The sequence below is a fragment of the Cetorhinus maximus genome, chromosome 1 (genome assembly GCF_964194155.1).
Source record: "Cetorhinus maximus chromosome 1, sCetMax3.hap1.1, whole genome shotgun sequence".
Classification (NCBI taxonomy): domain Eukaryota; kingdom Metazoa; phylum Chordata; class Chondrichthyes; order Lamniformes; family Cetorhinidae; genus Cetorhinus; species Cetorhinus maximus.
In genome coordinates, this window is record NC_135879.1 from 191,643,792 (window position 1) to 191,670,058 (window position 26,267).

At 41.8% G+C, this 26,267-nt stretch overlaps 1 protein-coding gene across 1 annotated transcript in view; it reads right to left on the bottom strand.

Moving 5' to 3' along the window:
* The window catches only part of celf4 (CUGBP, Elav-like family member 4), a 1,291,869-nt gene that overhangs the window by 122,342 nt on the left and 1,143,260 nt on the right, over positions 1 to 26,267 (bottom strand). The window contains exons 7-8 of the mRNA XM_078551435.1: positions 9,590 to 9,737; positions 680 to 829 (exon numbers count right to left, since the gene is read on the bottom strand). Coding sequence (XP_078407561.1) covers positions 680 to 829; positions 9,590 to 9,737 — 298 coding nt within the window. The remainder of the gene's footprint in view (positions 1 to 679; positions 830 to 9,589; positions 9,738 to 26,267) is intronic.

The window sequence follows — 26,267 nt, forward strand, 5'->3', positions numbered from 1 at the left end:
AAGGTGCCACATAAATACAAGTTCTTTTTTTGGGTATGGAAAGTATATGTTGCAAATAAACAACAATTACATCATGAACTTCTGAAAGGAAAGACAGCTTAACGTTTTATTTTGACGTTGTTCGAATTTAATGGATCTGATGAAAAGCCCCTACTCTACACATTAATCTGGCCTTTCTCTTTCCATAAGCAGCTGGCCTTGTTGTGCATTTTTGCTGTTATTTTTGTTTTTGACCTCCAGTATGATCAACTTATTCATGACCAGGTCTGGTATGTTACAAAATGGTTAAATTGGTTCCATATTTAACCTGTACAAGGTATAAATTCATATTTATTATGCAGCCATAACATGCCTTTTTTATGAACAGAATAAATTGACGTGCATCATGCTGTGCTAAAAAAGATTTATTAGGGATAGAAGTTGACCCCAAACACCTTAGAACCTCTCAGTGACAGTAACGGAGCTGCTAAGAAGAAACTCTGGAAAATCGGAAGTATAGAGGCACAGAGGTTCATTCCAGCTAAGAATAAACAGCAAAATTCTCCCCTCCCAACCACTCGCCTGCAAAGCTTACACTGATTTTCAAAGCAGGCAGTTTTTTTCCCTCATGTGAGAATTAAGTTTTCACTCTGCATCTTCCATTCTGATTGCAAGGTAAATGAAGATTGCGGATGTGTACCTGGGTAGGGGTGGATTCCATTAGCAAAGACGGCTTCTGCTGTTGGCTGTCCGTTAGCTTGCGGTGGGAGGCCGGTGAATCCATTTACTCCAATTGGAGAAGGAATGCTAGGCACGGCTGGTGCGGTGATACCAGGAGGCGTGCTTCCACCTGAAACACATACACAGCAAATCAGGCATCTCAAGCTTAAATTGGATCAGGCAGAAATATTTAACTTTTTCCATACCTGATTAGAATACACCTATCAGTCCAGCCCTTTGCTCACAGGGAAATAGCAGCAGATACGAGTAGCTTGGTGTAAATAAGGATGCAGTGAGAATGTTTTCAAAAATTAGTTTCACTATAGTAGTTATAGAAATGATGCCACATGTTCCAAATTTTCTATGTAGGTTTCCCTGAGACATATGTAATGCCCAATATATCCAGAAATACAGAAGATGCAAATAATCTTATACCCGAACTGGCTGGGTTGGTTTGTTCGTTCATATTAACAGTCTCCAGGACAAGCCCACTGGAAGGTTTTTTTTTGCAACCCACCTAAGAGTTTCTTTTCCAATCCACTGGTTGAGTGACTTTTTGTAAGGTTGGATAAGCAGCTCCTTCATAAAAAATGTATGAAAATTAATAGCACATGCGTCAACTGTTAAGGCAGTTGCACAAGAAGCTTACAGTATTTGCTCCACTAAACATCTTTTTAACTTGTTATTTTTTCCCAGCAGTTCTCTGCATCATTGCCATGGCCAGGAATATGTAGCTATACAGTTCACTGATTGACATCATCAAAGTGGCTCTGTATTTAGTTGCTTTGGGCAATGTGAAATGGTATACCTGTTTACCACTCCTTCCCCAGAAGCCCTCAAAACATTTTATGAACTGTACAAATATAAAGAAAAAAGTATAATCTGTTGCAAAGATCATATCATCCCAGTGTTTCAGGTACCATGGGATTGTTTTGTTTGTAGTCCTATATCATTGGGTCCACAAACTTAGATTTAACTAATTAAAAACTACAGAATTCACAATAAAGCAACTCTGGGTAGTTGCCCTCGTCCTTCTTGAAAGGAGAACAAGTTTATATTCTATAAAATGAAAACAGGAAATGCTGGAAAAATGTTTCGAGTCTGCATGACTCTTCTTCAGAGCTGAAGAGAAGTGGAAATGTGATGGAATTTATACTGTTTGGGTGGGGGTAGGTGATGGTTGTGATGGAGCAGGTAAAGCAGGATAGAAGGTCAGTGATAGATGGGGGCTAAGGAGAGACTGACAAAGATGTCATGGACTCAAGACAAAGGGAATGTTAATGGTAGTGGTGAAGATTAAAGAAGGTGCTGGTAGTGGCATAAAGTAAGAAAGCAGAATGTGTTAATAGCAGAACAAGGGTGATAAATGTTGGCCTAGCCAGTGATGCCCACATCCCCTGAAAGAATAAAAAAACTCTATAGCACTTTACTTATTTTCATTTTTATTCACTCCTTCATTGTTTTATCCCCCCTTTTTATCCCTCCCTTTTTATCCTTTTTCCACAACCAGCCCCTCAAAACAGCCATCTGTCACTTGTTCCACGTTGCTCTTTCCCAGAGCGCTGACCCTTGTTCTGCTATTAATTAACATTCTGCTTTCTTACCTTTATGCCATTATCAGCAACTTCTTTAGTACTCATCACTACCATTAACACTCCCTTTGTCTTGTGTCCATGACATCTTTGTCAGTCTCTACTTAGCCACCACCTATCACTGACCTTCTATCCTGCTTTACCTGCTCCACCACCCCTCCCCAAAACAGTACAAATTCCATCACATTTCCACTTCTCTTTAGCTCTGAAGAATAGAGCCATGTGCTCAAAACGTTAACTCTGTTTCTCTCTCCACAGTTGCTGCCAGACCTGCTGAGTTCTTCCAGCATTTTCTGTTTTTATTTCATATTTGTAGCATCTGCAGTATTTTGCTTTTATCTAAGTTTATATTCTATTATGTGAATATTGTCTTGTGCTATGACAAAGTTAAATTTACTCAGTCACATATTATGCTGTATATTTCTGTTGAATTTTGGAGTTTGGAAAGGCCAGATATGAAGGAACAAATATTGTGGGGTAGATCTTCACTTTGTATGGTAGTGTAAAATGGTTAATAGGGAATTGGCAGCCAATTAAAACAACTCTCCTAATTTTAATTTCTATTGACTTCATCTGTGAGTATATTAATGCTGGTCACCTATTTCCAGGAGTTCAGCAAGCCTCTCCATTTGAAATGTCAAGCTAGGTTATCCTCATTACTACCCATTTTGGGTAGTATTGTGGAGGGTAAAGGAAGGAACTCGACTGGTTTTCACCACTCCTAACATTCTTCTCTGGAAGTGATGGCAGGTGCTGAGCATTCCTGCCCATATTTTGGGATGTTAATAGGATGTCAATAAAGGAAAGCATATCCTCTGATGTAGCTTCTCTCATTCATGCCTCAGCAACACTGGTCATCGCACCCTGGCATCCACATTGTTAAGGAGACAGAGGATGATCAATAGCACACAGCCAGTGTGCACCAATCAGGGTGACCAGCCATCCCTTATTTTAATGGATCGTCCCGTGTATGAGTCCACTATCCTGTGTCCCAGGCTGCATGACGCCGGGACACTGTTTGTCCTGTAATTCGGACCTTTAAGTTTTGTGCATGCGCAGTACTTGCTCTCCTCATGTTTGCGTTCTGTAACAGCTCCGGCAGACCCCTGCACCCTTTCCACCCCACTCCTACAACCCTGGCAGTACCACCCCCACACACCCCGCTCGTATGGACCCCATTCGTCCCTTAATTTTCTCTGCAAGAGTTGGTCACCCTGGCTATGATATAAAGCTTTTTTCTTTTGTTGCCTAGAAGCAATTAACTATGGTCAGTTGGTGCAAGTGTCCAGGCTTTCCTTCACCTTTGTCCAAAAGAGTTGGTGGGGTCCCTGACACTGCCAGAAATCCCACTGAAAGACTGCGCATCAGCATTTGAATTAACTGACTCAGGAAAGTCCACCTGCGATGGCATTGGGAGTCTCGGGGAGGTTCTAAGCCCACCTCACTGCAATGCAATTACTGCCAGCAAGGACAATTTGCCAGCGTTTATTTCCCAAAAATGAAAATGCTGGAAACCATTATCAGGTCAGTCAGCATCTGGAGAGGAAATGAATAGGTTAACATTATAGGTGAAGAACCTTCAAAACAGACTGACTTGCTGAGTGTTTCCAGGATCTGCGGGTTTCTGTTATTTTTCCGTTGACCTGAAATGCTGAATACTCTTGGGAATTGTTTCTGATAATTGTAAAAATATTCCAATTTGTTCAGTGTAAAAAGATCCACTATTTAAGGATCATCAGGTGTGCTACCATTTACTCATTACCAGGAACCAAACCAATGCGTCAAAAATCAGAAATTAAGATCTTGCGTAACCTCCCTTTGTCTCCAAATCATCTCAATCAATTTTGCTGAAGCCAATGCACTGGGCTGAACGATTGTGACTTTCATTCACGAGGGAACAATGTATTAATGTTCTTGGAAGTAAATCATTGAGAGTGCTATAGTTTTCTATGATTTCTGCCATTCTATAAATAGGTGGCCTGAAACCTTCTCAAGTGCCATAATCAATAAGTTGTGCTGAAATTTACACCAATCTTACTGTTAATAATTTACACTGAAATTTCCTCAGAACTTACTAGCATATGCTGGAACGTAGAGACCAGTGTAAAGTAGACATTAGTATAAATAGTTGGGGCCTTTGGAAAGTACAACTTATGCCATAGTCCTTATTTAAGCAAGAAAATACAACTCCTCTAGCCATCAACCATGCCCATTAGGCACAGCATGTTTAAACATGCAACCATGTAAATTTTAAAATTTTGAATGTGGTTCATACTGACAAAGGCATGGATGAGGGATTCAGATGGGCTGAGATAGGCAATATTATGTAGGTGGTCTTTGAGGTGAAAAAGCTGTGGGGTTAGGAGCTTAACTCAGGCCTAATGAAATGTGGAAGTTGAAAAGAATTTGGTTTAACTTGAGACAGTGGCTGAGAGGGGGATGAAATCGGTGGCTAGTACAATTGTTTGTAGCAGACCCTCAGTATAGCTGAAAAAGTTACAACTTATCCAAGACTGAATGCTGGACAAGCAGACTAAGTCACAGGGTGTGGAAAGGTGGCGAGCTGGGTGTCATCAGCACACACATTGAATTGAGTACATGTTTGTGGATGATGCCACAAAGGGCCAATATGTAGATAATGAAGAGGAGGAGGAGGAAGACTCCAATATAATGACGTAAAAGCAGGAAAATCATAACCGGAGATGCTTTGGTTACAGTTGGACAGGTAGGAGTGTGACCAAAGGCAGCCAGTCTGATAGAGCCAGAAAATGAAGGAGAGACATAGAAGGCAAAAGGTGTGATCAACAGCGTCAAAAGCTGTTGCTAGGTCAAGCAGTGCCATAGTGCTGTTAAGAAGGGAGTTCCAGGATTTTGATCCAGTGACAGTGAAGGAATGGCAATATAGTTCCAAGTCAGGATGGTATGTGGTTTAGAAGGGATCTTCCAGGTGATGGTGTTCCCATGCATCCGCTGCCCTTATCATTCTAGTTGGTAGATGTTGTGGGTTTGGAAGGTGCTTTCGAAGGAACCCTGTTAATTTGCTGCAGTGCATCTTGTGGATGGTACACACTGCTGCTACTGTGCATCAGTGGTGGAGGGAGTGCATGTTTGTGGATGGGATGCCCATCAAGCCGGCTTTGTCCTGGATGGTTTCTTGAGTATTGTGAGAACTGCACTCATCCAGGCAAGTGGGGAGTATTCCATTACACTCCTTGTACCTTGTATATGGTAGACAGGCTTTGGGGAGTCAGGAGGTGAGGTACATGCTGCTGAATACCCAGGCTCTCACCTCTTCCTGTGGCTGCACTATTTATATGGCCGGTCCAGTTTAATTTCTGGTCAATGGTAACCCGCAGGATGTTGATAGTGGGGGATTCAGTGATGGTAATGCCATTGAATGTCAAGGGGAGATGGTTGGATTCCATTTTGTTGGAGATGGTCATTGCCTGGCACTTGTGTGGCATGAATGTTACTTGCCACTTACCAGCCTAAGCCTGAACGTTGTCCAGGTCTTGCTGCATTTGGACATGAACTGCTTCAGTATCTGAGGATTCGCAAATGGTGCTGAACATTGTGCAATCATCTGACCTTATGATGGTGGGAAGGTCATTGATGAAGCAGCTGAAGATGGTTGGACCTAGGACACTACCCTGAGGAACTCCTGCAGTGATGTCCAGGTACTCAAATGATTGACCTCCAACAACCATCTTCCATTGTGCTAGGTATGACTCCAAACAATGGAATTTTCCCCCTGAATCCCATTGACTCCAGTTTTGCTGGCGCTCCTTGATGCCACACTCGGTCAAATGCTATCTTGATGTCAAGGACAGTCACTCTCACTTCACCAGGGGCAGAAACCTAACTCCAGGGATTCAAATAGGAAGTAGCTGGAAAGATGTGCACAAATTTTGGGGGAACTAACATGTTAAAGGGATTTGGAGAGGAAAGGGAGTTTGCAAGGAAAATAAAAATGTGAGAGGGGGATTTCAAAGAAGAAAGTGATTATGTTTAGGACGGGAAGGAGGCAGTATCTGAGTAGAGGGTGTCATTACAATATAGGTAACATGGGGGGCTGAAAGGGAAATTGGGCATTCATCAGGTAATTGTGAGTGGGTTCAAGTCAGCTGAAGGTGGGTCTTATGGGTGAAATAAGTTTGGAAAAGAAATGAGAGGGAAGGCGGAGAGAAAGAGTCGCACAGGTTTAATGGTAGTGCAGGAAAGAGCCTGAGAGAATATTTGGCTCAATGAGCAAAGGGACAGACAGGAAGTAGCAGATTTGCCTGAACAGATAGTCGTAATGACAAAGAAGGCCATGAGGTTCTTGCAATTGTCATTGGTAGTGAAGGTGGCACAGGACACGATTTAAGAAGGTGGTTGATAGTGGAAAAATGTAGCTGGAGGTTACTTTTATGCCCCAAGTTGATATAGCATAGGCAGGCCCATCCGGTCCAGTTAGCTATGTTGATGAATGGCTATGCCAGGGGAAAGTATAGAAGGAAGTAGGACTGGAAGACAAAATGGTATATGAATGGTGGGAGATCAAAGACAGCTGTCAGGCATGGCTTTGTGAGTGATTGAGCCTGTAAAAACGAACTATCTGCATTGATATAGCACCTTGCTTCTCCTTTGGACTTCCTAAAACATTTCACGGCCAACGAATTTCAAACATAGCCATTGTTATAATGTAGGCAAGTGGAAGTAGAGATGCCATGGGAGACTGCAAGGTCAAAGGAGGTGACCTTGAATATAATTAGGAGAGTTTATATGAAGAGAGGCTTAAGGATAAAGGAGGGGAATTAATTCAGCAGAGGAAAGGCAAAGATAACCAAAATAGAATCACAGAATCACACAGTGCAGAAGAGGCCCTTCGGCCCATCGAGTCTGCACCGACACGTGTGAGATTAAGATTGTTGGAAACAAGGAGTTGCTCAGACCCAAGGTTAAGAAAGGAAAGGACGGAAAATATCTTACAGAAAAACTCTGGGTGAAGCTTGGTAGTTTAAAAGCAAATATTCTTAAAAATTTGACCTACTAAGATAATTGCCCTACATGAAGAGGAGCTTGCTAATGACTAAGGAGGCTTCCAAGTTGTCACTTACATTATTTAAATGCCTCCAAACTAGTACTTATTTTTGCTTCCAATCTGTCTGCACCTTTACAGCATGCATGAGTCTTAATTATCACAAAATGTGCTCTGTGCGTAACGCAATCATAGTTGATGCCAACTCGTCTGTAGTCAAAAGGACTTTAATAACATCCTGCGTGAAGCCAAGAATGATTGTGTCTCTGAAATGAGTTGCTTTCCAACTGACTGACAGAGTGCTCAATTAGCAGATGGTTAAAGAAAAATTTGGCAAAAGTTCAATGCACTGCAAATAACAAAAAGTATCAGATTCTTTAGCATCCAATCTTTCTCTCAGGCAGAGTCACAACTTACCTTGAATATGTTAAAGAATTAATTGCATTCAGGTTTTGCTTTTTGTACCAGATGTTTTATTGCTTGGCCTCCATCTTGGCTTTTGTTGTAGTGCAGTTGCATGGGCACTGGCAGCCCTCATTCAAGTGACCATTCATTCTTCATGCTTTAGCAGTGTTCGTTGACTATTTGATCCTTGAGTGTGTCACAGGGAAGCACGATTCTGTTCTCACCTGCTGTCTGCATTCGTTAAACACAATTCTCTGAATTGGAATCCTAGCTGGTTTGTCCCCTTCCCAGTTCAAGGGTTCCAAGGTCACCTATAGCATGCCAAATGCTGCTTCAGCTAAGATCAGCTAGCTCAATACCAGCAGGGGAACTGTACCTTTTTGAATGCTATGACTCAGTAGCATATCCAGCAATGCACTTACCCACTGTCATCAGAAGAGCTAGTATTAGTTTTTTGCTTCCCAATAATTTTGTGAAATAATGTCAGGTTATTGATTTCTGTCATACAGAGCAATTTGCGTTTGTAGTGCAATAAAGCAGCATTTTCCCCTATGGGTTTCTACAAAAGAAAATTGGAAATAATCCTCAAACAACTCCAAGACTAAATGAGTCTTCTTCAAATTGCATTTATACTTCAGGATGTTGTGAGGTAAAGATCACTGTAACAAATACAAAAATACAAAATCAAGAGAGCATTGCCTTCACAGTAAAGATCTGTTAGTTATCAAGATGGGAAAAGTGGGGGAGGGGAGAAGGGGTACGTGAAGAGATGGATATTGGTAAAAGTGCTTGATAATCTGTGGATAGTGGGAAGCAGGACTCTTGGAGCAATGGCCCAATATAAATCTGTAGCATTGGTGAAGAAGAAAGAGATGTGGGGCTCCTGCATCTGTCTCTGTTTAAGTGCCACTCAGCACTCATGCATCAACTGAAAAATGCGATCACCACCAACCTATCTCCCAACTAAACAAACTACTTTATACCGTGGGCACCAATGTTCAGACAATGTAGAAACCTTGATTTTACATGGTAACTGCTTATTTATATCGACTTCAGAAGCGATGTAAAACTGGCTGCTGGTTCCACATCACCCATTTTAATACTATTTCCCAAAGACAAGGTCTAATGTAATGTCCATGGGAAATGATTCTTATGGAATAATTTGCACTTATATGTAGGAACCAAGGAATGTATGCTGAAGTGATTCATCCTACAGTTCTACACCTTATACTTCTGCTCAATAAATTTCCTGATGGCATGGGTGAGATTGCTAACCCTCTGGAGAAATCAACAAAAAATTTCATGTTACATTCTTTTTGGAAGGGGCTTTAGCTTGATGCTTTCAATATCTGCAGCTTTGTAGTAACACCAATTATGACATACGCTATAAAGTGTATTCTTTATTCCTTACATTGATCTCTGGGCTGTGCTGAGTTAGTTGATCTCAGCAAGGCTGGTTTGGGTTTGCCATAGATTGGCTTTAGTACATCAAAGGCTTAGGAGGGAATAAATCTGCCAGAGGGACCTGCTCATGTTCAATATTCGATAATATGCTCCTGGAAAAATGCATGCCACTAGCTCTCAGGTGAGGACATGTTTGGACTTAGCTGGGAAGACTGGACTTAGTTGTAAGGACCTTCATTGCCTGATGATACTGTCCAGGCAAACAGTTCAAAAACTTAACTTGGATGCAGTACCCCGCAGCGGACTGCTGTCTCCTCTGAAACTGCATCTCAACGTAAGTAAAATCTTTCAGAAAAGGAGAACAACATTACAGTATATATAAAGATTTGTCCATTTGTGGCTACTGACATGCTTTGAACAACATGGTAGGAGCCTGATTCTTATCAAGAGATAATATTGCCAGACATACCTGATGTTGGTGTCATAGGTGTAGCTGCCAGTCCATTCATATTCAAGGCTGCCATCTGCTGCATCTGTGCTGCTGCAAACGCTGCCATCGGGTTCAGGTAACCTCCCTGGGCAACTGATGCCATTATTGTTGCTTGCTGCTGCATCAACTATTAAAGATAAATAAAATTTATTCTATTTTTTCTTTTGTTTTACTTTTATGAAACACTCCAGTAATAAGGAAAACACAAATGTATTTTAGCCATGCCATTGTGGTGTGTTTGTTAATTCCCAAAGGTTGTTTTTGCAAAAAAAAAATAATCGACCTTAAAGCTTCACTACTTTATCAGCACTACTTTGACACAATGGGGCTTGAATTCTACAACACCTAGGAATGAACACAAAATAACCTGTGCAATGGCCTCGCACACCAAAAGACAAGACCTGAGAGCACCCTAAGTTTGTACTTGGGCCTCAATGGAATGTGGTTGCCAAGAGGAACTGGGCTCTGTCAGCTTATATGTTAAATCAGTGTGCTGGGAAGTCAAGGGAGAGAGGATTAGGAAATGGGAAATAGGTGAGCATAGGCCAAAGGTAGCATGTGGTAATAATATGGAGGCAGGAGGTTCATCTCATTTATCTTCTACTATCTTGGTAATCGCATGATACAATATTGGAATTGACTAATCATAGCAACCAATCTCTATCAATTTATCTATAACATACTCAAAAATGAAGCAAGGGAAGCTCCCAGTGTGAAAAGCTTTGGGAACCATAATTTCAAAGCCATCTGTTTCTCTCAAATTTGCTATACTTATCATATTTCATGTCTCAAATATCATATTCTAAAATATTTGTTTCTGAAAGAAATCTAATGATTTTAGAACCTGATAAACAGCAATCATATCAACTCTCAACGTTCCAAATTTACATAATCAGTCCTCATAATCCATTGCCTCCACCCTCTCAATCATTCTGGTTGCCCCCTTCTGTATCCTCCCAATAGCTGAAATATCCTTTTTGTATTATGGTGACCAAGACTGCACATAATATTCTAAGCGTGGTCACATCAGTGATTTATAAAGCAGCAGAATTACCTCACTATTAAAACTCAATTTTGGCCTTTTAAGCTTTTGATTTCTTTACTCACTGCTAATGAGTATTGGTAGCTTCAATTTGCTGTCAGGCAGGAGCCCAGATATGTTTCATTTTCCATACACATTATTTTCTATCCAATTAAATAATATTCTCTTCCTGAATGTTTTGTCTCCATGTGAAGTAGCTTGCACTTTTTTACACCGGAATTTCATCTGCCATTTGTCTGCCTAATTTCAAAGTATTTTCAAATTTAATCCAATGTCATTTAACCTGTTCAGCTTTGTAGTTATTTACCTTCATTAGCTTTGTACCTGGTGCAAATGTAACCACTGTGCTTGTGACCTTCTAGCTCCAGGTCATTTATGCAGAGGTTCCGTAACAAAGATCCCAATTATGACCCTGTGGAACCCCACTAGTGCCATTTTCCAAGATGGTAACTTCCCAGTACCATCACTCTCTGGGTTCTACTGATCAGCCAATTGCATAACCGTTGTAGGATATTTCCTTTGAATTCCACTTCCTTTACATTTAGTACCAAACTTTCCTTAAGAATTGTGCCAAAGGCCTTAGTGAAATCCAAACATGTACTGCCTTACCTCATCACACCCCTTTATCACACACTCAAAGAAAACCATGTAGGTTTGATTGACAAGATTTTGTGCAATTTTCACCCTTGGTTTCTTAAGAATTGTCAGTCATATTTTATCAGTCTCCTGAGATTTATTTACCTTAAATTTAGACAACTGTTCAGCAAGCATGCTGATAGTAATGTAAGTGGTGTCACAACTTGCCGTTGCAATACCTTCAAGTTCCCTTGCATAGATCACATAAATTACTGGTCTCTTCTAGTGTAAAAGCTGAGATTAAAAACTAATTTAATACTTTTGCAGTCTGTCCAGTAACAACAACAATAATGTGCATTTATATAGTGCCATTAAAGTAATAAAATGTCCCAAGGTGTGTTTCAGAGAGGCATTATAAAACAAAGTATGATACCGAACCACGATAGGAAATATTAGGGTGGGTGCCCAAAATCTTGGTCAATGAAGTATGTCTTAAAGGAGGAAAGCGAGGCAGAGAGGTGTTGAGCTTAAGGGAGGGTATTCCAGAGCTTAAGGCAGCTGAAGGCACGGCCACAAATGATTTGCGATTAAGGTCAGGGATGCTCATGAGTCCAGAATTAGAGTACAGATATGTTGGAGGGTTGTAGGGCTGGAGGAGATTACAGAGATAGGGAGGGTAAGGCCATGGAGGGATTTGAAATCAAGGGTGAGATGTTGTTTAACCAGAGAGTGGTGTAGGTCAGCAAATGCAGGGCTGATAAATGAATGGGGCATGTGTCAGAATTCTGGATGATCTCAAGTTTGTAGACTATGGAATGTGGGAGGCTGGCCAGGTTGGAATAGCCAAGCCTGGAGGTAACAAAGACATGGATGAGGGTTTCAGCAGCAGAAGAGCCGAGGCAGGGGTGGACAACGTTTCAGAGGTAGAAATATGCACTCTTCGTGATGGTGCAGCTTTGTGGCCAAATATGACACTGAGGTTGTGAACAGACTGGTTCAGCCTCAGACAGTCTATATGAAGTTTATCATGCCCTCATATGATCAGTGGGCTCACTCCTTTCCTCATTCTTCTTTTTCTCTTAATATAGCTTATATACCTTTGCTTACTTTGCACTGGAAATGTTTTCTTATTATCCAGGTAATATTTAATTTTTAATATACTAGTGTCCAGGCATTTTTCTTTCACACATTGGTAATAAATAATATTGGAGGAAGTATTAACATTTTAACATATTGTCCTAGATCACTGTGTAATTCTATAGCATGACAAACTACTTTAGATCGACAGAATCATACCTTGATATAGATGAATCTATTAAACTATATTGTACTATGTTTATCACATCAACACACACACAAGCTGAAGGTTCTGTTGCATTAGACAAATCTGTTGTACTGCAGGATATCTCAATGGTATAAATGAAAATGCTACACTGCAGGATTTTATATTGATCTAAAATATTAGTTATACTGTAGGATATTTATATTGATCTAGATCAGTATGTTAGACTTGACCTGTTGATCTACTGTCAGGTATTATATTGATCTTGAAAAGCTTGCTGCACTACATGATAACACATCAATCTACCACAAAATGCTATGTAGCAGAATATTGTATTGATCTAGAATAGCATGTTATACTGCAGGATGCAATATCGCTCTAGAATATGCCACACAGTCTGATCTTACATTGACTTACGACTGTAGATGCACTACAAGATAAGGTATGAGGTTGGTTGCCAACAGTACATTATACGGAAGGATGTTTTATTGGTCTTGGGTAGCAAGGTATAATGCAGCATATTATATTGATGTAAAACAACATGAAGTACTTCAAATCTTATTGATCTAGAATATGTTCTATTGCCCTATAATCACATATTCAGATTTTCTGTAGTATTCATAAAATTTAACCATATATATAAGTTACACTGATATAAGTTGTATTTAAATATTGCATTTCATGTCCTCAAAACACCCAAAGCGCTTCACAATCAATAAAATACTTTTGAAGTATAGTCACTGTTATAATGTAGGGCAAATCTATAAATAATTTTTAGCAAACAAAATGTTCATAAAAATGAATTCTTTTGAATTATGAAATAAGGAAATATTCAGTAGTCAAGTAGTTAAGCAGAGCACTGTTGATGATACATATTACTATTAGAAATCAATGTCAAGAGGAAATTGGAAGAATGACAGAACTGTAAGAAGTTACCTATCAGTTCTAGTTACACTCAGGCCACTGGATGAAACATTAAGCAGAAATGAAATCCATCTTTTGAGGTAGGGTGTGAAACGGGAAATTTGGGCCAACATTGAGAACTAACATTGTTTATCCTACTGGGCTTCACAAAGTCATAAGACGATATGAATAACATTTGGTGCCATCTTAGCGAGTTTTATATTGGCACAAGAACCACAGATCGTCCACATCTACAATACAAGGATGTCTGCATGCGACTCTTCAAATTGACTGGGATCAGAGTCAGTGCATTGAAAGTCCTTGCTGCTGACTGGAGTGCATGGAGACAAGCAGTCAGGAAGGGTGTGGAAAAAGCAGAGGACAAAAGAAGTGACCAGATGGCATTGTGATTAGAATGTACTAAGTTTGCATTTGCCTCTTGTCCTACTGCTATGGTTTAATGTGAAGTAGTTTTCAAAATGTATCTTTTCTATACAATTTGCTATCTGGGAGACCTTTATGAAATCCTTGCTTTGTTGCCTTCTTTCAAGTTTGAAAATTACAATTTTTTCCAGTTTTTCCTCCTAACTCTTCCCCTTTTTACCAATCTGCATTGCCTGTTTGTATTAAATTATGTCAGCCACTATTACATCAATTCTTTCTAAGTCATTGTTTGGTCCTCTTTAGATTCAAACAAGATCACTGAAACAGGTTATCTACTTATTCATCTCAATGCTGTGTGAAAATTGGTTAATAACTTTAATTGTACAACTTTTTTATTTTCTCTTCTCTAGTGGACACTTTCAGAACTTCCTGATGGAAGTTCACAGAGCTGAAACGTTGGGCGAAAGTTTCCGTTCTAGAGACTGTAAGTGTGGTGGTGGGCAGAGTTCACGGCGCGTTTCCCGCTGGGTGGTGGGGCAGGAAATCACGCCTCATTTCACACTCAGAAACAAATTAATTATGCATTGGCAAGTAGCTCTCCAAATCGCATGGCAGAGCAGGCACTGATTTATCCACTCTGCTGTTACCTAATGGGGTCGAAGGTCCGGGCACTGCATTTAAATGCTACCTGAACCCACACATTTCTCTCAGTAGGCCAGCTGTGTGAAGAAAATTCTGGATACGGCTCTACCGAAGAAAAAAGCTGCTCCCACTTTCCCAGTTTCCTTTGAGACCCTCGTCCGTGGAGTCCGCCAGCACCGGACTGTCCTCTACCTGAGGGATGGCTCCAGGGGACCAACCAACCTCACCTCGCCAGCCTGGGAGGCTGTTGCAAGCGAGGTCAGCTCGTCGGGCACTCGCCCGAGAAACGCCGCCAGTGCAGGAAGAAGATGAACGATCTCACCCAATCTTCAGCTTATTCCAATCTCACACTCTCATAATGGCATCATGCACTCAAAGGGTTACACTGCTCAGGGATCTCACACAATATTAGCATGGGACACATCAGCACTGATTGTCTCATGGACACTTTAACATCACCAGCATCTCATCTATCATGCTGCACAAACTCCATCCTCAGCCCCTACTGGGGAGAGCCCAGCACACACAGCGGGCATGCATGCTTCCCAACCTCTCCTCCATCTCTTCTCATCATGTTCCATTCCATTTACCTTCATGCAGGCCAAGCTCACCCACAACCGAAGGGTGATATCCCAGATGGGAGGAGGGAAGGCAGACATCCAGGAGCTGTCCCCGTTTGAGGAGGATGCCGCTGCGCTGGCAGGCAAAGACAAAGATCGCTCCAGCAAGCCAGTATGAATGAGCCCTCCATGAGTTGATCACATCCTGATAATCACAGTGCTATGATGTGGCAGATGGTGCTTGCCAGGTGGACAATATCCACGAGGGAAGCTTGGTTGCACTATCACAATGGTTTTGCAATTTGTATTTATTACAAGATGTGTGCACAGTATTCAGAGGTAATAAGTCCACCAAGAACTTCAGAGCTTTTAAAAATTAAATTAAAATATTTATTAACAAAATAAAAGATGTCAAGTACATAGGACTACAATTACTACTATGATAACTCCTTAAATTCCTAATTAACCTGACTCCCAGTTACACTCCCTTTAAGGCAACGGTCCAAAAATAGACTTTAGATTTAAAACAAACTCAGCAAGTTAACACAATACCCTGGACGATGGAATTCTAAATGGCTTTTCTCCAGCTTCAGTTTAGTTAGACAGCAGACTTATGCACAAATGCTGGAGGCTTCATTAAGGCTATTTCACACACTCTTGATAGATCTTAAATGGTCTTCTAACACATAGCCTTTCATTCTCCTTTACATATATTTCTGTCTTTTTAATATGTAAATCCTATTGTTCCATATATCTTTGAAACGATATCTTCCTCATAACATAAAAACTTTCATGGGGCCAATATTGCCAGTAACCTTTGAGAAATATAAATGCATTCCTTAGCCTTGCTTAACTGGCTAGTTGTAAACCAACTAAGATCCTTTTGAAATCCAAATATCCCTTCATTTATCTAAAAAATGCAAATTCCCTTCAAACCTTACATGCTAAGCCAGCATCCATGTTTACTCATTAGCATGTCAAGCACCTAGCTTCTTTTGATGATTTAAAACGTACAGTCTGCTTGACTACAAAATGTAATTAAATCATGTACAGACCCAACTATACTTACCCCCATAAATCTACTTCACAATAAACCAGAAAAATATTATGAAAAAATATGTTAATTTCATGGCAACATGCAATGTTGTATTCTGCCTGTTTATGAATCTATCTTCTCTCTCTCTTACAGGCACCAACAGGCCCAGGCAGAGCTCCAGGCCACCTCAGAGGAGGTTGCTGAGGATGCATCAGATGAAGAACCAACGATGCATTCACCTCCACCCTCCAGCAGCGCAGAGACACACCCCGGTGGGATCTGGATTAGGCTCAGGGTCATATTTTGGGGAACACCTCACTGACACGTCTCTGCAGCAGTCGTAGGCAGTTACAATCCCGGTCTCTAGCACTCAGAGGACTGCTGGAGATCAGACACCCACTGAGTCTGAGTCAGCTGATGATCCCCTGCAAGTGGCCATCTCTAAAGGTGCAACGGCAGGTGGCGGAAAATCAGGTAGAGTTGCAAGAGGCAGCCAACAGACTAGAGCGAAGGATGGAGGAGTCTGCCCGTGTTCTTTCCGATGTCGTGGCTCTGACATGTGAGCACCTCAAGATCTCCATGGGAAGGTTGGTGACCACCTTAGAGACCTTTGTCCAGCAGATCCTGCTGGCTTTGTGCTCAGACCTACACTCTATCACTATAGGCATTGGTGGGGTCCATCACTTCAGCAATGACTGGATGCCCTTTGGCTCGTTATCCATGCCAATTGGAGAAAGCACATTAGAGGCTTTCATTGATGATCTGGCAGATATGCAGCAGCTGTGCTTCCTTAGCAGTTGCCTGCATTTTCCATTCTCACATACCCCTCTGTTAATGCTCAAATGGAGTGACTGTATTGTGAAGCCAATGACTCCTGCAGTCTCTCGTTAAAGTGCACCAAAAGACAATGGCCCCAATTGTACCTTCTCAAAGAAGTCTTCCTCTTTTCTCTCAGCTCTGACTCTATTTCAGTGCTGTGACTCTAAATAGTTTGAGGATGACCTCTGAAAGATCCCCTTTGTCTAGCATGTGCTCCTCCCACACTATCTCAGACCCTTCCTGTGCAGATTCTTTCCCAGTTTCATGTTTAAACTGTGCAATAACTTGGGGTTTCAAGATGGTGGTGCTGCATTTCTATTTCAAGACCGGCTTTGACTCTCCCCCTGTCAGTGTTCACGTCCCTCCAATCTTCCTGGAACCTCACAATGTGCAGGTAGACTTCCCTCGGGTTATTCTCCAGCCTCCCACAGTAACCCTTGATCCCATTGTCATTGTGGTGGACATTCCAGCCCTCCCCACTGAACCCATCACTGTTTATGTCCCCTTGTCCCATATGGACCTCATCCTTACCCATCTCGAGGTTGTGTGCACAGTGACATACAGAGGAGGATCACCCAGGAGAGCTTTATTACCTTTTCCCAATTTACAGGCTGCAAATGCCTCCCCTAACCATGACCATCCTATCTGCAGCCCAGTACCGGGCCAGACAACCCCATCACCACTGACCGTAGGGCAATGACCATGTGCTGCACACCAGGCTGTGCCTTATCCTAACTGAGCACACAGGCCTTGCCCCTCCCTGGAGAGGGTCTATGCCATGCATAGCCCTGTAGCATGATCCACAAGCCTCAGGACTGTCTCCAATCTCTCACCCTGACTATGAGGTCCACAAAGCCCCAGAACTGCCTTTAATCTCTCATTCGACCTCTTCGCTGCAGGACAGGGACTATTACTGTCTTTCAGTGAGCTCTCTCATTCCATCATGACTGATCACAACACAGCCTCCCTTCCCTCCACCACCTGCGCCCCCTCATTAGCCTCTGTGCAACTCATCCCTCTTGTGTTACACTAACACAACACCCACCCCCTCCTATTCTGGACTCTGCCTGCATCCCCTCCCATTAATACAGTTCAATTCCCATCCACTCCCTTCTGTGTTTGCATTCTAGTCTTCCATGTTGGGGCCCAGCTTCCCCACCCTCAGTCTACACTCTGCCTACCATCGCCCCACCACCCCCCACTTCAGCCCCACCATCCCCCTTTGTCCCTCATGTCTCCGCCATCCTTCCTCCTGCCCAGTCGCAATGCTGGTCTCTGTTTCAGAGTGCAGCCGTGCCTGAGACCCACAGCACACACTTGAGTGCTGTCCTCCTGGAGTACAGAGGCACCCACCATGAGCAGACCAACCCTACGGCTCCACTAGTGTAGCATTATTCTGCCATTGTTGAGAAACCAGAGCAGCGCTGTTGCAGGTAGGCTTTGAACATTGCACTCACCTCGAAGTCATGAGTGAGTGATGGCGGACAGCTCCATGTCAGTCATTTCCAAACTTGATTTAGACTGGTCTAATTTTCCGCTGGCATGGCACGTAATTGGAAGGGGGAACATGATTCCAGTGAAAAGCGTTTTTAATGAGTATTCATGATGTGGTAATGCATGCAAATCGTGTTCCCGATATGGATCAGCGGGAAACCTGAGCTGCCAACAGCCCGCCATGAAAGTCGTGGAGGTGGGGGGGGGTGTGGGGGGGGGGGATATTATGAATTGATTTCCTGTCGGCAGCATTTCAACTTTTGCCCTCTCTCTGAATTTTCCACTCCTGCTCGCCATAAAACCCGCTGTTGGCAGGGCTGGAAAATTCCTCCCGTTTCTCTCTCCTCAGATGCTGCCCGACCTGCTGTGTACTTTCAGTATTTTCTCTGTTTTTATTCCTCATTTCTACTCCCCTCTTTACCTTTCTAGCTGCCTTATTTCGACTCTTTTCAAGGTTCTATCCCTTTCTCCTTTGGCTTTGTGGAGCAGGTTTTACTTTCTTATATCTCTTTGTATTGTCTTATTAAACCATTTAGGCTAAAACTTCTTTAATGTGCATTTACTAGTCCTTGAATTGTACTTATCTTGCATGTTCTGATGGCACTTTCCACAACTAAAGTTTTCTGCTCCTGCTGAACTATTCAAGTTCCTCCACCATTGTCTTGAAATTGGCCCTCTTAAAACTGTGTAGCTGTTTACTGTTTTTTTTTAGATTGCAATCAAGTCAAGTTTAATCATGGTAACTGTCAGTAATTTTCCCTGACAAGCCCCTCCTCACTACTTATAATCCAGCTCCACGTGGCTTGACATCCTTAATGGGACCATTTTTTTAGTTTGTTATTGGCCATCAGTTTTAAGAAAAAGGTCTTTTTCAGTGTGGGTACAAGCTACAATGTATATCCTGTGCTAAGAAAGTAAGAGCTAATATAAGCATTACTTAAAAGTGCAGAACGACTTGAGGTCATCACTAATAAGGGCGGAATGCAATGGGAGGAGCATTCCCTAGTAGAGAGCTGACAGATACAAACCAACTAATTATGTGGTGGGTTTTTCCAAATCCAGGCTAATGGCAAGGTATCTTGTCTGCCATAGTGTGTATCAATATCATTACATTGCTTGTTACATGGATTTCAATGGGTGGAGAATGACGAGCATCACGCCTCTTGATTTGCTGATACCTACTGCCGTTGGATGAGGCACTGCTACTGGAGCAGACTTTACACATAAATAAAACATTTTTATCTTCCATTAGTGTTCAACTTATACGATAACTGATATAAAAACAGTCTGTTGCACAATCTGAGTGACCGTGAAGACATAGCTCTGAAGGTCATCCCAGGAATAAACTTTTCCTTTCTGTGCTTTATGCCACAGGCTAAAAAATCCATGAACCCATCTGACATTTGTCAAAATTTAGAGCTGATCTTTGGGAACCTTGGCTTAATTTTTAGATGTTTCAAACTGAATAGTTTATACTTCTCCGACACCAAATTTCTCTTTCGCCAGTGAACCAATTAAGATTCATGGTCAGGTCAGCGTTTGAATTGTAATCAACCTTCAGATCTGAATGTTACTTAAGATATTCCATTAACTGTTTGGTAAAATTTTATTGGGGGCAGATGTAATTCATTATGCAGTTACAGGAAGCTCTTATCAGATCATAAGGTGTTACTAAGCCAATCTTATTCCGTTGTCATGAAGTCACAAAATTGTTTAGATCATCAATAGGAACAGTATATAATTTAAAATATATACTTAAAGTTATGCAGTAAAGCTCAATGGTTATGTACTTATGGTTTAATTTCCATTAAGAAACCTTGTAGCTTTACTGCAACATACAGAGGGTTAAAGTGACCCTGTGTGTGCTATGTATATGGGTGAGTAGGGCAATCCTGTAGCACATGGCTGAAAGATTCTAATCTTGAATATGTTTCTTATGCTCTTGCCCAAGCATGAAAATTCCTTAGACCCTGTCCTCGGGAAAGGGAAAATTCAATTTATCCCAGATCTGTCCTCCTGGTCAATACAAGCCAGTCACTGACAGTACATTTTTACTTTAATTATCCAATTGGTTCCAATCAATCGGTTTTAAATTCTGCCATATTGATACACCTCAGTTGAGTTTCCAGTTACCACTTGAAAATACCAAAAACACCAGAAAATCGTGGTTCACAACTATTACCAGTGGAAATTTGGTAGGAACAATGCGAGATGATAAAGTACATCTCTTATTTGCTAATTATGAAATGGCACTGGCAACACAGAGAAACCCATAAACCATGCCACCCTGTACAAAGAGCTCTGATGCCTTCTCTACTACCTCCCTCTACCTCTATCTTACTAAAGGACAGCTACGTACAGCAGAAAAATAAAGCTTTAGAAATACTGGCAGTTAAAAGAAAATTTCCAAAACGCGTTTTAAAATAAAATAAAATGAGTACTCGAGGCTTTTTGGCTCTAATCCATTGAATATCTTGTCCTAACATTTTATACAAGATGTAAGATGCAACAACATCAGTAGTATACATTAACAATTATCATTTTATATTATTGTTAAAATAGATTGGGCTAGGCAATAATAAAAGCTTGTTCATGAATACCAATTTGTTTTTCTTAGGAAATAATTGGATTTTCAAATGCTATGCACTAAAACTTAGCAACGACAACTTGTATTAATACAGCACTTTTAGTGTCGTAAATTATCCAAAGATGAGCCATAAAAGAGTTATCAAACAAGACTTGACAGCAGGCCACATAATGAGATACTTGGACAGCTGACTAAAAGCATACAAGAAGCCAAAAACTGATCGGAGAATAACAAAGCCAAGTGGTGTGAAACTGCCTGCACCCACCCAAACAGAGGGCATCTCACATGGGTCTGAGTTTGTGATGGCAGCCTTCCATCTTGTAAGATGATGGCTTATGCCGAAGTGGTCAACTCTGTGTTACTCATCACCTGGAGTGACTCAGGAGCCCTGCTCTGGCATGGCAGTCTCTGTTGCATTTGCTGCAGAGGAAGACAGTGGGCTGAGAAGGTGCATGATTCACTGGCCTCTGTTTTCTCTGGCCCCTCTTCTCACCAGCTGAGCTTTTTGTTTCTGCCCACCTCTTCTAATGCTCTTCCAAACAGCCAACCTCCAGAGGTCACAGCTAGCGTTGACTGTCCCTTAGTGTCAATGCCCACCATCATCATATCTTGCTTGCAGGTGTCCTTGGAGTGGGGGTACGGACTCCCAGAAGGTCGTGACCCAGTGACCAGTTCAACATATAGAAGGTCTTTTGGTATATGGCCATCATCCATCTGATGAACGTGGCTGAACCAGCACAGACATCATTGGCCTAGCAATGGGTGTAAGCTGATGGAATTAGAACGCTCCAGGGCCTCTTAGCTGATCACCTTGTTCCTGCCAAGGATGCTAAGGATGTGTCTGAGACAGTGAAGGTGGAAACTGTTCAGCCTTTTCTCCTGCTTAATATATGCTGTCCACTGTAGAGGAGTGCGTTGAGGACACAGGCTTGGTGGACTCACAGTTTGGTGTTCTCAGTCAGGTTGCTGTTGTTCCACACTCTCCAATTCAGCTTGGACATGACAGCTGCAGCTTTTGCAATGTGGGTGTTGATTTCAGCATCATGTGACAGATTGCTGGTGACTGTGGAGCCAAGATATGTGAAGTTATCAACAACTTCTGGCATCACATTGTCAATGCTGATAGATGATGATATGACAACATCCTGGGCCATGACATTTGTCCTTCAGATGCTGATGGTCAAACTAAAATCTGTGCAGGGGTGTGAGAATCTGTCCATTTGACGTTGAAGGTGTTCCTTGATATGGAATGTTAGTGCAACATCACTGGCATTGAACAACTCTCTGATGAGGACTTGATGCACCTTTGCTTTGGATCTCAGGCGAGCATGGCTGAACAGCTTTCCGTCAGTTCTGGTATGGAAGTGGACGCCCTCTCTAGGTGATCTGAGGGAATAAGACAGCAGCAGAGAGAAGAATGTGCCAAAGAGTATCAGTGTCAGAGCACAACCCTGTTTAACCCCACTGTGGATGTCAAAGGGTTCAATTTTGCCCCCATCATAACTGACCTTACCCATCATGTTGTCATGGGAAGAGGAGATCACATTGAGCAGCTTCAGCGGGCAGCCAATTTTCTCCAGTAGCTTAAATAGGCCACCTCTGTTCACGTGGTCAAATGCCTTGGTGAGACCGATGAAAGCAATACATAACAATCTCCTTTGTTCACGGCATTTCTCTTGCAGATGCCTGACTGAAAAGCTCATGTTAATTGTAGATCTTCCAGTTCTGAAACCACACTGGGTTTTGGGATAGGTGTGTTCAGCCAGGATCTGCAGCTTGACAAGGGCAACGTGGACAGATACTTTTCCCATGATGCTTAGCAGGGTGATGCTCAATAGTTCTGCAATCACGGTGGCTGCCCTTATTATTGTACAGGGTCACAATCTTTGCATCACACATATCCTGGCACACTGCCCCCTCCCTCCATCAGAGACAAAGAAGTTCATGCAGATGCTGCAGGAGTGTCAGTTTCCCAATGAGTTCAGGCAGTATAGCATCTGCACCTGGAGCTTGTAGAGATAGTGGATGTACTGGTTGTAATCTTCCAAAATTCCCTGGATTCTAAAAAGTCCCAGAGGATTGGAAAACCGCAAATGTAATGCCTCTATCCAAGAAAGATGGGGGACAGAAAGCAGGAAACTATACGTTAGTTAGTCTAACATCTGTCATTGGGAAAATACTTGAATCTATTATTAAAGAGGGAATAAAATAACAGGACATTTAGAAAATCATTACATATTCAGACAGAGTCAAATGTGATTTTGTGAAAGGGAAATTGTACTTGACTAATACATTAGAGTCCTTTGAGGAAGTAACCAGCAGGGTTGATAATGGGGAACCAGTAGATGTGGTGTATTTGGATTTCCAAAAGGCATTAAATAAGGTACCACACAAAATGAGAGCCCATGTTGTTGGGGGTAACATTTTAGCATCGGTAGAAGATTGGTCAACTAACAGGAAGCAGAGAGTTGGGATAAATGGGTTGTTTATGTGTTGGCAAACTGTGACAAGCAGTGTGCATGTTTTTTAAAAATTCAGTGCTTGCTATTTCACTCTATCTGTTGAAATAAGCCTGAGTGCTATACTTATAGGATTTGTGCTGCATGACTGATTTCACAACCTATCATTATCAGAGTGGGATGCCTGTCAGTTCACAGTTTGATTGACAAATGGTTATAAAGTCTTTGATGCGGGGCAATGAATGTAAATGTTTGTTATAAGGGAATAAGTGGTTAAAGGAACTTAAATGTAGTGAATGGGTTTTTACCAATGAGAGTTTTAAAAAAAAAGTGAATTAATCAATAGACACTTAGAATTTTATTCTATTTCCGGTCAGCATGGGTCCTGAGGCCTGCCCATGGTAGATACTGGTTGAATTGGCAAGGAGGATATAAGGGCAATGGGTGATGGGTTTGGGGGGATATAGGTTGGCATGAGTTGGCACTAAGTTGTTATGGGGCTCTAAAGGGCAATGGGGTGGGTGGAGGGGCATAGATTGGCATTGAGTATATGAGGGGCCATGGGAGGTGGTTGGGGGTCATAGATTAGCATGGAGGGTATGAGGGGTCATAGAGGTGGATGGGGGCATGGGTGGCATATGTTGGCATGGGTGGGGAATGGGCAGTGTGTGGGGAATGAGGGGTGTGAGGGGGTGAGGGTAGAGGGTTGTTTTTTTTACTTTTTTGCGGCTGGGACAAAGTGCTGGATCACCAAAGCCAGCCTTTTGCCCAGCTCTCCTCTGCACCTGCCAGCCCCTGTGCTGAGCTGGGAATTTTGAAAATTCAGGCCCTATATCCTATATCTGCAAAGGGATATAGATTGGTTAAGTGAGTAGGCAAAAATTTGGCAGATGGAGAATAGAAAAGCATAATATTATTTAAATGGAGGGAGACTGCAGAAATTTGAGGGTCAGAGGAATCTGGGCGACCTGGTACATGAATCACAAAAAGCTAATAGGCAGGTACAGCAAGTCACTGGGAAGGCAAATGAAATGTTGGCCTTTATTGCAGGGGAACGGAATATAAAAGTAGGAAGTGTTGCTACAGCTGTACAGGGCCTTGGTAAGTCTGCATCTGAAGTACTGTGTACAATTTTGGTCTCCTTAAGGAAGGTGTTGCAATATCTAGTTCATGGTTCATCTGTTTTAGAATATACTGTTTAGTTTTAGCATATAACTTCCAGTTTTAAGATAGGATAAATGCAACGTAAACAGGCTGGGAGGTTATTACACTTAAAAGATAAGAATAGAAAAGATAGAGCTATAAAACAGTAGGTGGAGAAACTTAAACAATGCATGACCAACTGAAAACAGAAGCAGAATGGGAAAACATTTAAAGGAAAATGACCCCTCACCCATTTCAAACAAAAACTGAACCTGAGATTTGGAAACCAAAAGTGCTGGGCAGACTGAAACTGGGTTGAGGCTATATAAAGGGATGCAGAGTCATCCAAGTACTGATTGCAGCTTGGAACTGGTGTGTGCAGTTTGCAGCTCACTGAGAGAAGATAGTCAAAGTAAATGCAAGCTAAGATAGATCTGCACTGTAGGCAAGTTAATAAAAACTATCTTCACCCACCGTGCGGAATGCGAGTGAGGCTTAATCTCAGTTTGAATTTTGTGAGGGAACAGGAGCTGGAAGTTTGCCTAGTTTGAAACGAGTGGAAGAATCTACAGTGGTCTTCACAGTATTATGGCAAAGAGAGCAACAAGCAGATTAGCTTTGAAGTATTGGAAAGGTAACCAGGACAAGGGACTAAGACAAGGGTCAAGAGATGGTGAATAAAAGTTTTATCTCTGAGAATAGCTGGAGTTGAGGAAAATTAAAGTAGTCCCCAAAGGACTGTGGCACACTTATGGGTGGTCCCTGCAGAAGTAATTAACTTTAAGATTGATGTGTCTTCTAAAAGAATTCTTGGGAGAATTAAGAAGTGAACCTGAGTGCAGAACACATGTAGTTATAAACCATATTGCTTAGTTAATAGTGCTTGTTTTTCTGAGGTCTTTGATATACAATAAAGTATGCGTTTTTGTTTAAAAATATGTGAAATCTTGTGGTGTCATTCAATTTGTTTAAAATGAGGTGTTCAGATTTCTCTTTAAATGTTAATGGTCCCTAACTGGATCATAACAAATGATGTAATTGCATTGGAAGCAGTTCAGAGAAGGTTCACTTGTGTGATTCCTGGGAAGAAGGGATTATGTTATGAGGAAAGGTTGAGCAGGTTGGGCCTATACTCACAGGTGTTTAGAAGAATGAGAGGTGATCTTATTGAAACATACAAGATTCTGAGGGGACTTGACAGGGTGGATACTAAGGGCATGTTTCCTTGTGGGGAAGTCTAGAACTAGGCGGCACAGTTTAAAAATAAAGGGTCTCCCATTTAAAATGGAGACAAGGAGGAATTTTTTGGATTTGGATTTCTCTTCCCCAGAGAGTAGTGGAGGCTGGGTGATTGAATATATTCAAGACTGAGTTAGACAGATTTTTGATTGACAAGAGAGTTAAGGGTTATGGGAGCAGGCACGAAAGTGGAGTTAAGGGCACAATCAGGTTAGCCATGATCTTATTGAATGGCAGAACAGACTTGAAGGGCTGAATGCCTTACTCCTGCTCCTAATTCTTATGATCTTGTGACCTTTGCCTATGGAAAGTGAATCAATAGCTTTGCTAACTTCCTCCACTGTTGGTTCAATATCTAACTCTGCCATGACAGGCAGGCTTTCTATGGTGTCTAGAGCCTCCTCATTGACAGTGTTCTCCTCAGAGTACAACTCATGGTAGCGTTCCACACATCTCTCCAATTGTTTATTGCAGTCAATGATGACCTCCAT